At 31.8% G+C, this 13272-nt stretch overlaps 1 protein-coding gene across 8 annotated transcripts in view; it reads left to right on the forward strand.

Moving 5' to 3' along the window:
* Nucleotides 1-13272, forward strand: part of NBEA (neurobeachin) — a 602800-nt gene that overhangs the window by 215675 nt on the left and 373853 nt on the right. For all 8 annotated transcript variants that reach the window (XM_036831611.1, XM_036831614.1, XM_036831612.1 and 5 more), the window contains 2 exons: nt 7917-8071; nt 10385-10511. In XM_036831611.1, coding sequence (XP_036687506.1) covers nt 7917-8071; nt 10385-10511 — 282 coding nt within the window. The remainder of the gene's footprint in view (nt 1-7916; nt 8072-10384; nt 10512-13272) is intronic.

Consider the following 13272-nt stretch of genomic DNA (forward strand, 5'->3'; position numbering starts at 1 on the left):
CATTGATGAATTTCAGTGTTTTTAAGTTTGTAATATCGTTTTCATTTGGTAAATTGCAACATCAAATTTTAGAAACATTTAGACTTAACTAAAATAAACCTTTTAGTATTAAATCTTTCGTCAGGTTGTATTATGAAATATTATATAAATTTTCTTATCTACATATATGGGAAATGCTGATTCTTTTTCTTTCATTTCCTCCATTCATCATCTATGCAGATTTAAGTATATGTCTTTGATTACAATGAGTGGCCCCAACAGATGTATATTTATGAATTGTAAAGCACTGAAAATCCTAGACATCCGCTACTATCATTCTATAGATGGAACACACTGTATGTATAGAGGAAATATGATTACGAAACTACAAGAGTTTTTCTACTGTTTTGTTACTATGAAGCGAAGAGGAATATTTATCATGGTTTTATTTCTAAGAGAAGAGTTTAATAATCTCATAATAGAACTTATAAATCTAGTTGCAAAGTTCCCCAACAGTACTGTCTCTTGTGATAGATTTCTGTGTAGATCTATGGTTTATAAAATAGTCTAGCTGAGCTGTATTTTTTTCAGGCATCAGTAACTGTAACTTTTAGATTGAGGGAATGCTTTTCTCTAAAACCACCAATTAAGCTTTGCCATATCCTTTAAACTAAAATTTAACCCTGTATATCCAAATGCTTTTAATCTTTTGAGAATTTTGTATATATCTGTGATTTAGCTCAGTCTTAATTCTCCAGGGATTCCTGAGACGCCCCCTTAGTTTGGACAAAAGACAATAAAAAAAGGCAGAGGACAATATGCTTCTCCATACATTTTAACTGTTGTTATATTTCAGAAAATTATCTTAAGTCTGGGATATCACAAAAAGCTAGTAATTGTGTTGCTTCTCTGGCTAGCATACAATGATCTTATGATTTATACTTCATCCCTTTTGATTTTACAAACCTGCTTGTGTTTCAGTTACTGGGTTTGATATGTTCGGGCAAATTGGTTTGTATTTTTTCCCTCAAACTTTTAATATCCTTGCTTCCAAGTGTTTCATTCTCTGAAAAAGAAAATCTCTGAAATAAAAAATATTTTGTAAATATTATGGGACTAAAAAGCAATATATATAGCCTTCATATTACTGAACCTAAAGTATAAGCTTAGTCTAGGTATTCTCTCTCTAGTTTTTTAACATTAATGTTTTAAATATTAGTGCTAAGGATGACAATTTAGGATAAATAAAAAAGAAATGTTTAGTAGAGATGATGGAATCCTCCTACATTGATTTCTTTAAGCTTAGAATTAAGTCAGAATATGAAAACTTAAAATTACTGCTGAGTACTTCAATTTCTGTTCTTATAGTTTTCTAATTTTTTTAAAAAAGTGTTTTGATTATATCACTTAAAGGATGAGCAAGTAAATGTAAGCTACATTGATTAAACCTGTGCCAGCCTTTACAATTGAAAGTTTCTATGATACCTAGCCACTGAAATCCCAGCTTTTATTATGCTCCAAGTACCCCGGGCATAGTATTTTAAGGCCAGTTGCCAGAAGATGCAGTTTTGACCCAGCATGGTTGTATCCTAATTTCCCCAATGTTGTTGCCTTTTTCTCTCCTGGCATTTCCACAGACAGTTCAGTGAGCTGAAAAAAGCATCTCTCTTGAAAGGGTGGACTAATGAAATACTCAGTTATTTTTCATACATCCTATTTCTCTACTGGTATTCTAAACACTTTACAAAATAGCAACAAATAAATCATGAAAACATCATAAATAAACTTGTGATTTCTAATGAGCTGCAGTAAATTGTAATGCCAACTTAAAAGCAGAAGTAAAATTTTTTTCTTCATAGTTTCAATTTTTTCTTTCAAGATAAATGTTTAACAACAGTTAGCCTTGTTAGATAAAGAGTAATAATCTAGAAATTAGAAGAAATGGCTATCAGTAATGGGTCTCTGTAATTAGGTGTGTGACCCTTATCTATTCTCTTTGGTTCTCTGGGACTCAGTTTCCCAATAATGCATAGAATAATGCATTATTTCCAAAAAGTCCCATAAAGCTCCAAATTCCTAGAATAAATGAGATGGCCTTACAATTTGTCTCAAAAAGTAGCAGATGGTTATGAACTTGGTTAAAAGACCTGAAATCCAGAAAAGATTTGACATGCCCAGTTTCAAAGCTGTCACCTATTTCCAGGTGTTCCCCCACCAAATGCATCTTCCACATTTATGTCAGAGATGTTTTTCTTAAATGCAATACTGATGAAGATTTTGAAACAATTTCTTGTTATTACACAGTAAAGGATGAACTTCTTAGTTTGGAATAGAAAGTCCTCATCTTTCACCAGCCATAAGGATCTATTTGCACCCCTTCAATCTTTTATGATTTTTCATATCTCTTTGCCTCATGAAGTTTCTACTATTGAACTTTCCTCTTCTTGGCTGATTCCCATTGGTCCTTTTCAATTCAGCTTACTCTTCCCTGATAAAGCTCATCCTTTATGTTTCTGAAAGTTCTTGTGCATAACTCTATTCAGAGCTGTTATCAAAATACATTGCAGTTGATTTATTTGTCTCTTGTATTTCCTTCAAGTATCTCTGACACGGGTTATGGCTTACTTGTCTTGGTATCCCCTAACTTGTCAGTGTAGCTGTATTCCCTTAACCTGTCAGTGCTCAGTAAGTGTTACAGAAAAGAGGGAGCAAGTGGAAAGAAGAAAGGAATTATTATAGGATCCATGAGTGAGATATAAAACTCACTTGTCTTAATAAGTCACTATTTAAAAGCCATTTCTTATCTTCAGTATCTCGCTTTACACTTAGGACAGTTCTTGAGGTGTACATATCAAGCAGTATCCTTTTTACAAAACTCACATAACTAGTTAATGGAGATCCCCAAGACTCTGTCTTTGGACCACTTCTTCCATCTATTTGCATTGACTTCTTTGGTGATTTCACCCATGTTCCTGGCATTAAATAACATATAGTCTGATTACTACCAATGTTATGTCTCAGCCCAAACCTGTCTCCTAAACTGAAGACTCATCTATCTGATTGCTTATTCAACATTACTACTTGGATGATTAATAACTTAACAGTTATTAAAAAAAAAACAAAAAAACTGTTCCAACCATAGCAGTCCCTATCTTAGTTAATGGCAGTTCTGCCCTTCCAGTTGCTTAAGGCAAAAATCTTTACATCATCTTTGACTTTTCTCTCATACCCACATCCAGTCTTCTGCAAGTCGTGTTTGTTCTGCCTTCTTAATATAGTCAAAATTTGACCCATTGTTCACCAGTTTCACTTTGCAATTCTGATCCAAATTACTCTCATTTCTTACTTAGATTACTGTAGTATTCTCCTAACCAGTCTCCCCGCCATTTGCCTTTTCCCCCTTGTCTATCCTTAACATAGCAGCCAGCGTGATCCTGTTATAACCTAACGTTATATTGCTCCCCTATTCCTAAGCCTTTAATGGCTGCTGGTCCCACTCTGAGGAAAAGACAACATCTTGACAGTGGACTATAGGACCTATGATCTGAGGCCCTGTTACCTCTTTCATCTCATCTCTTATATCTCTGCACATCACTCAATCTTCTCAGGTCACACTAGCCTTCTTCCTGTTCGCTGTCCCATGACACTCTTCCCTAGATACCCTCCTGGCTTGTTCACTCACCCTGTCAGTGTTTCCTCAGATACCACCTTTTGAATAAGTCTTCTCTTAGCCACCCTTCCAATAATACTCCTTATTCCTGTCCATGCTTATTTTTCTCACAACACTTACCACTTGGTATACTATATTTAATCATTTATGTTATTGTATTTTCTGTCTCTCCCTATGGAAATTAAGTTCCATGAGGGCAGAGATTTTGTCTGTTTTATACATTGCTATATCTCAGAACTCAGAACAGTCCCTCACACGTCAGAGTTAAATGAATGAGCAAATCTTAGATCACACCCCAAATCTATGGCTTTGAGATAGGATGAATTCAATGATGGAAAATTTCACACTTACATGTATTTTGTATCACTCAGTGTATTACAAAACATATAATTAATCACTCAGTGAAACATTTTGTTGAAGTGAATTAGATAGAATAATTTTCTGGCTTGTGCTACTTAGATGATAACCTTTACAGCCTTGGCACATGTATAGATTATATGTAGTATAAAGGAATTTTCCACTTCGTTATAGTTTTCAGTCTTAAAGTTGTGAGACAGAAGTGTGAACTTGTCTGGGAAAATATGGAAAGAATATTCATAAGATAGAATAATGCATTTTTTAAAATGTGTATAGTGTAGAGTATTCTAGATATCCATCAGTATGACTGGCAGATCTAGTAGAAGAACGGAATATGTTAATAGTCTAGATTGGTGGCTCAACTTTTGCGGCTATATTTTTGAAATCCAGATAAAAATTATATGCTCACCCTAGAAAAATGTATATACTCTAAAAATTTGTGTGTTTTTATGCACCCTAATGGGGTACCCACAAGGGGTACATAAACTCCTAGGTAAGCCTTTTGATGTAGGGGGGGATAAGTAACCAAGTGGAAAATGTTGACTAAGATTTTGTAAGAGCTGAAAATTTTTACTTTCATATATAAGTAGTTGCAAATACATAATAACATTCCAGAAAATAACTAATATGTTATCAACACATACTGGCAAGTATAAACATTCAAATAATTTGTAAAATGTATTGCTTAGGAGAGAGAATGGTCTGAGGTGTTAGGGAATGGGTAGTGTTGGTGAAGAAATGATATTAAGGACCAAAATGGACAGTCCTCTGATTCTAGATAAACAATTTCAGCATAATAATCAAAGGGGAAATAGTAGTTCTAACAAATGCATAAAATTATGGATTGAGAAAGAATCAGAGAAATCAGTCAAATCCAGCTTCCCACCTCTCTCACCACCACTCTGTGACATGGTCGTCCTAGCCCTTTGAACACATCAGTGTTTGGAAACTGGTGCTCATATAAATTACTAGGGAGTTCTTTCCCCTGTTGGTCCTAATCTGGTATTTGGAGATACGTGGAAATTTCATCTTGTTTCCTTGTCAAATACCTTCAGATTTTTAAAAATTGGTGTAATTTTTTCTCATGTCTTTACTACAATTTTCTAGACTCTCAGTCTTTCCTGACATGACTTGTGTTCTAGATCTACTGTCATCCTAACTGTTCTTTTATGGACATGATGCTTTTGTCATTATTCTTGAAATATGGTGCCTAAAACTATACATAGGACTTCATGAGGTCTGACAGTCACAAAGTATATCAGGATTATTGCTTCTTTGACTCTGGATACTGTTGCTGAGGTAGACCCAGATCGCATCAGCACTTTTGGGAGCCATAGCAATACTAATGATAGCTAAAATGTTTGGACCACTTATAATATTCCAGGTAAAGTGCTAAGCATTTTATATGCAGTATATCCTTTTATCTTTGTAACAGTCTTATGAGGTACAAACTATTATGAGTCTCATTTTAAAGGTAAGGAGAATGGAGCTTAGAGAGATTTATTTGCTTACTACCTTAGAGGTAGAATTCTAACTCAGGTCTGTTTGACATTAAAAACTGAGCTGCTAGCTACTGTTACTCTATTTATATCCCATGTTGTACTAACTACCAGACTACTGAGTTTGCTGTCAGTGAAGTGTCTGGAGGCTTTCATGTCAATTGCTATTAAATCAGATGTTTTCAGAAGTTTTTTAGTAGAAAGGCATTTAATGTTGTTTGCATTTATTTACAAGCTATCATTACAGGTTATTGAGATGAACATTTTTTTCCCTCATTCATATAACTAATTTTTCATAATACATATCTCATACCCTCAGTACTTGACAAGATGCCTGTAGTAGCCTGTTACAGAGAGCTTTTGTACAAAGTTGGTAATGATAGGTTAATCAGGAATCTTTGGTAATAGTTTTTTCTACCGTCTACAGATTTGTCTCACAGCACTGTCAATCAGCCTGTGTCTCTGTATTTTATCCATAAGGATTTTACTGAGAGATTTAGGAAACAATATTGTAGTTTTACTAATGACTTCTTTTCAAATCAAGAATTGATCATTTTCTTTTCTTTCTAGATAGGCAATGAAATAGTTTAGAAATTTAGGGAAGAGTTTTGATGATAAATCCAAAATATTAGTTTGGTTTCTTTTCTGTTGATCTTTATGTAGATCATTGTAACTAAATACCTTATCTTGGAATCAGAGAATTATTTCACTTTAGAAAATGGTAACAGTTATTAACATTTATAAGGCATCTCATAATTGACAAAGTCCTTTTAAATACAGTCTCATTTAATTTCTCCAGTCATATGTGAAGTGGCATTTGTCTTGCCATTTTTACTGAAAAACTGAAATTTAATATCACATAGCTTGAGAGTGATTTAGTCCTCAAGCCTTAATCTTCTAACTCCACATCCTGTATTCTCCATAATGTCACACCACCTCTCAGTGAAATAAATGAAGGTATTCAATGAGGAATGATCAATGAAGGGATTGAAAGCATAGTGTGTGCTTTTGGAACTTTAATAAGATAGTTGAAAGTTCGAGGTTGAGTCTGATGAATTTGACACTATCCATTAAGGAAAAAAAAAAGTATCCAGAAAGAGTTAATGAAGAATTTTTTTGGCACGAGTAAAATTATTTAAGATTATAATTACTTTGGTCACAAAAAAGTTTTAAATACCCCTAAAATTGAAAATAATAATTCTTATAAATTTAGATCTTTTTACATTGACAAAGTCATTTTTCTTTGAAAATCATTGGTATTAAGGAAGTTTAAGCCATAGACTTATTTGACAATGAGCCATTGATATAGTTTCCTTTAAGTAGAGCTTTTTAATGAGAAAATTATGAAATATAAATACATTTAAAAGACCTAGTTTAGATTGGATATTTTTTACTGTCAGTCATTAGTTTTCAAGCATTATATTTGAACTTAAAATATCTCATACATCTACTTTCTAGATAAATAAGTTCAATGAGTAATGCTTGAAAGTATTTATTAAATGGAGTTGGAGTGCTGTAAACGTTGAGAAAAATGAAGCTTCACTGAAAGGAAGTAAAGATATTTATTATGTTAAAGAAATAGTTTCTTTATCTTTTAAATTGACCACTATTCGCATCCATTTATTATTTAAGGTTAATACAGATGTTAAGTTCAGAAATTTTTTTTATGAAATTCATTTAAATATGCTAACGAAACATGAGGAAATTTTCAGCTTCTAAGTTCACAAAGTCAAGGTTTAGAAGCTAAATAGATCTTTTACCAAATGTCTATTGTATCCTCTCAGTTCTCTTTCATTATAATAGCATTCCTACTATGAAAAACAACTCAATTTTGTTCAGGAAAGTAAAGTTTAATTTTATTATGCCATTAGTTGTTATTCCATATTTCTTGGCTTAATATTTAGCTTTACTATGAGTAAACTTCAGAATTTGGCTTTCAAACGTTTTTATGACTATTTTCCACATTTAGAATATGATGGAGATAGGATGAACATTATATGTATGTATATTTTCACACAAAAAAATCCCTATATGCATTGGTAGGCGGATTCTTAACCACTGCGCCACCAGGGAAGTCCAAAAAAAATCCCTATATGCATATGAAAAATATCTAACTTGAGCACACATTTTTCCAGTTTTCCCAGATTCAGGATTATAGACCACATGTCATCTTAAAAAAGATTTGCAAATTCTAGATTCTACATAAATGTTTGCCAAATGAATTATAATAGTTAACACACTTTACAATATATCCTTAATGTCTATATCCTTTTCACCAATTAAGTTTCGATCAGGAATTTAAAAAAAGGAAAAAGAAAGAAAAGAAAATTTGATGTTGATTACATGTATCTGCCATAGCAGGATTAGAATCCATCTTAGACCTTGTGTTATTTTTCATCATTTCTTTGCAGGAGTGTCGTGGTCCCTGTTAAGAAGCCCCCTCCAGGTAGTTTAGCTGTAACCACTGTAGGAGCCGCTGCTGCTGGAGGTGGGCTGCCAACAGGCAGTACCTCTAATATATTTGCTGCTACTGGAGCTACACCAAAAAGTATGATTAATACAACAGGTATTGTCTTTATCTATTTTTGTGATACCTCATCTTTTTCTTTCTGTTTTCTGTATCTTCATTTCTTCTGCTTATTTGATATTAAAAATTAAAATACCCTGATATTAAAAATTAAAATACCTTAAAATATCATTTAAGATTACCTTAACCTTTAAGAAGTTTATTCTTCATGTTATCTTTCAGAATTTATGGTTCTAGGGTGTACTTTTTAGTTTGAGAACACTGTGGGTTTTGTTTTGAGTATTCTCAAAACATGATGCTATTTCAGAGTGAACTCAGATTGCTGAAAGATATTTGGGGAGCAAAACCAAAAGATAATTTGAACACTGACATTTGATATATAAAAATTAGTAAATTATACCAAGAATATCAAGGTATATTAAATATATTAGTGACAGAAAATAGATTTAGTGACATTTACTGGTTGAAACCTAATATGTATTTTTTACCAAGCTCCCCTGAGAACCTTGACGATATGCAAGAGCCTCAACTTGACAAAAAGTGCATGTGAATAAGAACCATTGTTTGACATTGAATTAATTTATATACTTAGATTACAATTATATCCAATTCATTGTCCAACATTTTCCTAATAATTCTAGAAGCAGAAAATTCCAAATCACTACAAATTTTAAAAGCCTGCCTAAAATAACCTTTTTTTTTTTTTTTTTGGTAAATTTCCAGAAATGTTCCTGTTGATTATTAGCTAAATAAATCCTTACCCAAATCTTTGTGATTCCATTTTAGGTATTTATACAACGCAAGATGATCCCTGACTTTTCTTCCCTGACTATAGTAGCCTTCTCTTCTCCAAACTGTATAGCCTTGAACTTTTACATCTATTATCATTACTTAGATTATTCCCATTTTTATTAATTTCATAGCTCTTCTTTGTGCTTTCTGTATTTATCTTGTTTATCATACCACCTGAGTCTGACATATCATGAACAGCACATTTATGGGATTGTAGTAAGTAGAATGTACTCTATCAAGCATATTTATGTTAGCAAATAAACATCATTAATGGAATTGTGTTAAAGAACAAAACATCTTTGATTTATGTATATATATATATATATATATATATATATATATATATATATATATATATATAAATATTTATATCTGACTTGTCTGAAGACTTTATATAAAGTTTTTTCTCTCCAGTTTACAGTCTTACTCCTTTACTCATTCTGCTTTCTAGAAAAAGGTATAAAAATGTTTTCCTTTTACCAAAATGTATACTCAGAAAAGTGTTAAGATTTTTAAAATATACCAATGTAGTAGAAAGAAAAAATCTACTTTTGGTGTTTATTGACTAAATCCTTACTCTTTAAGAGATAAGTAAATGAAAAAGCAAGTCATCTCTTTTTTATCTTTATTTGAAACAAGGTATGATATTTTCCTTTAATTCCTATTCTATGAATTAATAATAGATATGGGAAATGATGGTAGCCAGAAGTCCAGTGATAGTATAAAGCATATATTACAATAAAGAAAGTAAGTAATGAACATCCTCCTTAGAAATACATATGTACAGATACACACACACCGACACACACACAAAGAAATTGAGGGCCAACATCTAAACTGGACCCAAGACTAGTTTAGATTTCGATATACACATGCTGTGTAAGTGTTGTGAAAATCCCAGTTTTATGGGAATTAGTGTTAGATAAGATAAAGATAAGATAATATTTAGGAACACTAGATGTCCCTCAACTCCACTGCTATTAAATATATTTACATGGTGTTAACATAGGAAAATCTGTTCTAAAATGGCGTCTTCATATCGTTGAGGAGAACTCATTATTTTAAAATCGGGTACAAATCTTATACTCATTATAGCCCTTCTTAAGCAATCATTTTATCAAAATAAGCACTGATGCTGCAGTGCCACAAATTTATGTTGAGACAGTTTATTGCAAATTATATCTTATATGATGAAAACTAAAAATATAACAACATAGCAATAAAAACAGATAAATTTTTCACATCTAAATTTGCATTGTTTTATCAGCCTCATTTTACCTAAAATTATTTTCATTTGTTGATGTCTTTTATTTATATCCCATTTGTAATTTGTAGTTTTGTTAGAGTAATATAAGTAAATAAACTGGATTTTAATGCAATAGCTATTTTTAATAATTATAGTTATTAGTGTACCGATGGCCAAATGATTTTTTAATGGCCAAATTCTATTTTGAAATTTACATGAATATTGTTTTCAAACTCAGATAGTAATGATGTAATGAAAATTATTTTGTTAAATAAATTTATACTTAAGGCTAAAAATTATTATTTTGGGAACAGGTGCCGTGGATTCGGGGTCCTCTTCTTCTTCCTCCTCTTCTAGTTTTGTGAATGGTGCTACCAGCAAAAACCTTCCAGCTGTACAAACTGTTGCTCCAATGCCAGAAGATTCGGCTGAAAATATGAGGTATACATAACTATTTGTTTTTTTACTCCTTTTACTCCCTTCCTCCCACCTCAAAAATAGTGAAACAGTATACATTAAATATAAAGATATAGTTAAGAATGCTTAAGAATGTTTAATTATGTATTTTGTGATTATATCTCAGAATTGCAGTGTTTTGATATTTTTAGATAGTTATTCATTATATAAAAATCATTTATTATATTTCAGTCTAAACTGAGAGATCTTGAATGGTTTTCATGATCTGACTTTCCTGAATTTATAATCCATTGTCGTATAGCACATTACTGTTTCCTGTAAAGTAGAAACATGCACACATGGCACCATGATAAAATTGGACATCTTTGGGGTGGTGAGTTTAAAATATAGACTTTCAAAATAAATCTGCAGTGTTATATGTAGCATATATAATTGGAAGTTGAATCACCAAACATTATGTTTTCTATCGTGATTAATAGATAAAAATGATTTGTAGTAGCATATCAGAGAGAATTCCTAGAAGAGTTTGACCAAAATGCTTGGAGTTAAATTGCACATATACATACACACAGTATGTGTGTGTATTCCCATTTTTAATTGAAGTGTAAAAACTCAATGAAAGAACGATGTTATGTTACTATCACTCAAGGCAAGAAATAGAATGTTACAGGTACCACAAAGCCCCCACCTTTTGCTCCTTTTTTTGCCACTATTCTTGCTCCTCTTCAAATTCATCACTCTGACTTAATACTAGATTAGTTTTGTCTTTTTTGAATTTTATATGAGTGGAGTTGCACAGTATGTATTCTTTTTGTCTCTGGCTACTTTTTTTCAACATTATGTTTATGAGATTTATCTGTATTGCCTGTAGCAATAGTTTTGTTCATGTTCATTCCTTAGTGGTTGTACACTACAATTTATTAATCTATTTTACTGATGGTGGGCATTTGGAATTTTCCAGTTTGGGACTATTGCAAATAATGCTCCTTTTTTACATAACAGTGCTGCTTGTACATTACTCTTGGGTATACTACACATTTGTATGCATATCTGTTGGATAAATAACTGAATGGAATTGCTGATTCATAGTGTTTGTGTATGTTCAATTTTACTAGATAATGCCACATGTTTTCCAAAGTGGTTAATGCAAGTTTACTAACTCATTAGCAGCGTATGAGAGTGCCTAATTTTTTATATCTTTAACAGTACTTAGTATTGTCACTTTTACATTTTAGCCATTTTAGTAGAAGTATAGTGGTATTTCATTGTATTTTTAGTTTGTATTTTCCTGATAGTTAACAAGGTCGAGCACCTTCTTATATATTTATTGGTCTTTTGGTTTTCCTCTTTTGTGATTCCCCTGTTGAAATCTCTTACTCATTTTAAAACGTTGAGTTGTTTGTCTTCTTAATTTGTAAAGGCTCTTCTCTTTATGCATTTTGAAAATGAGCCCTTTGATGATTATATGTTGTATATATATCTTCTCCCATTCTGTGGCTTTTCTTATTATCTATGTGATATGTTTTGATCAACAGAAGTTGTAAATTTTAATGAAACTCAATTTATCGAGTTTTTGTTTTTTAGTGCTTTTTGTGTTATAGATGAAATCTTTGCCTACATTTTCCCCATCTCATCCTCTGGCTGCTTTATTTGTGCTTTTTACATTTTGATACATAGTTCATCTGGAATTGAGTTTTGTGAATTTTATGAGGTAGGAGTACTATGGATGTCAAGATGACCCAGTATCATTTATTTGAGAAACTCTCCTATCTCCCATGCTCTGCCCCTTTTGTCACACATCAAGTGTTCCTGTATACTAGATTCTGCTTTGGCACTCGATTCTACCCAATTTGTCTGTTTGTCTATCCTTGTGACATACTGTCATAATTAGCTTTAGGTTTAATAAGGATCAGTATCTGGATAAGTAATGTCTTCCCATCCTGTCCTTTTTTTTTTTTTTCCAAGGAAGCCTAAGCTATTCTTGATGCTTTGCATTTCCATTTAAATTTTAGAATCAATTTATCAGTATCCATATTGAAAACAACTTGCTGGGATTTTAGCAAGGAATGGAATTTATAGATCTATTGCAACGGAAGTTATATTTCATCTATAGATGTCTTTCAATATTGTGACTTCCAAACTATGAACAGCTTCTATTCCTTCCATTTCTTTAGTTTTTAAAAAATTTTTTCCAGTAATGATTTTTAGATTTTTATGTAGAAGTCTTATATGTTTCTTATATGATATATTCTTATAATTTAAATATTTTGTGTTTGTATCTTAGTTTCTCTAGTTTCCAAAATAAATTTATTGAGATCATTTGTTTATGTTGTTTAAACTCAATTTAAAAATACTCAATTTGAGTGTACATTTTAACGAGTTTTGAACAGTTTATATGCCCATACAACCACTACCACGATGAAGATGTAGAATATATTTATCACTCCATATAGTTCCCTGTGCCCCATTTATAATTTACCCCATCCTTCCCCAGGCAAACATTTATATGCTTTTTGATATCATAATTTAAATTTGTCTTTTCTAGGATTTCACATAGATGGAATCATATAGAATACACTTGCTGGTGCCTACCTTCTTTCACTCAGATTTTGAGATTCATTCATGTCTTTTTGTTTATGAGTAGTCCATTCCTTTTTATTCTTGAGTATTATTCTGTTATATGGCTATCCCACTATTTATTTATCTCTTCACTTATTGATAGACATCTGGGTTTTTTCCAGATTGGGGCTATTATAAATAAAGATTCTATGGACATTTGAATACA

Source organism: Balaenoptera musculus, chromosome 18 (assembly GCF_009873245.2).
Source record: "Balaenoptera musculus isolate JJ_BM4_2016_0621 chromosome 18, mBalMus1.pri.v3, whole genome shotgun sequence".
Classification (NCBI taxonomy): Eukaryota; Metazoa; Chordata; class Mammalia; order Artiodactyla; family Balaenopteridae; genus Balaenoptera; species Balaenoptera musculus.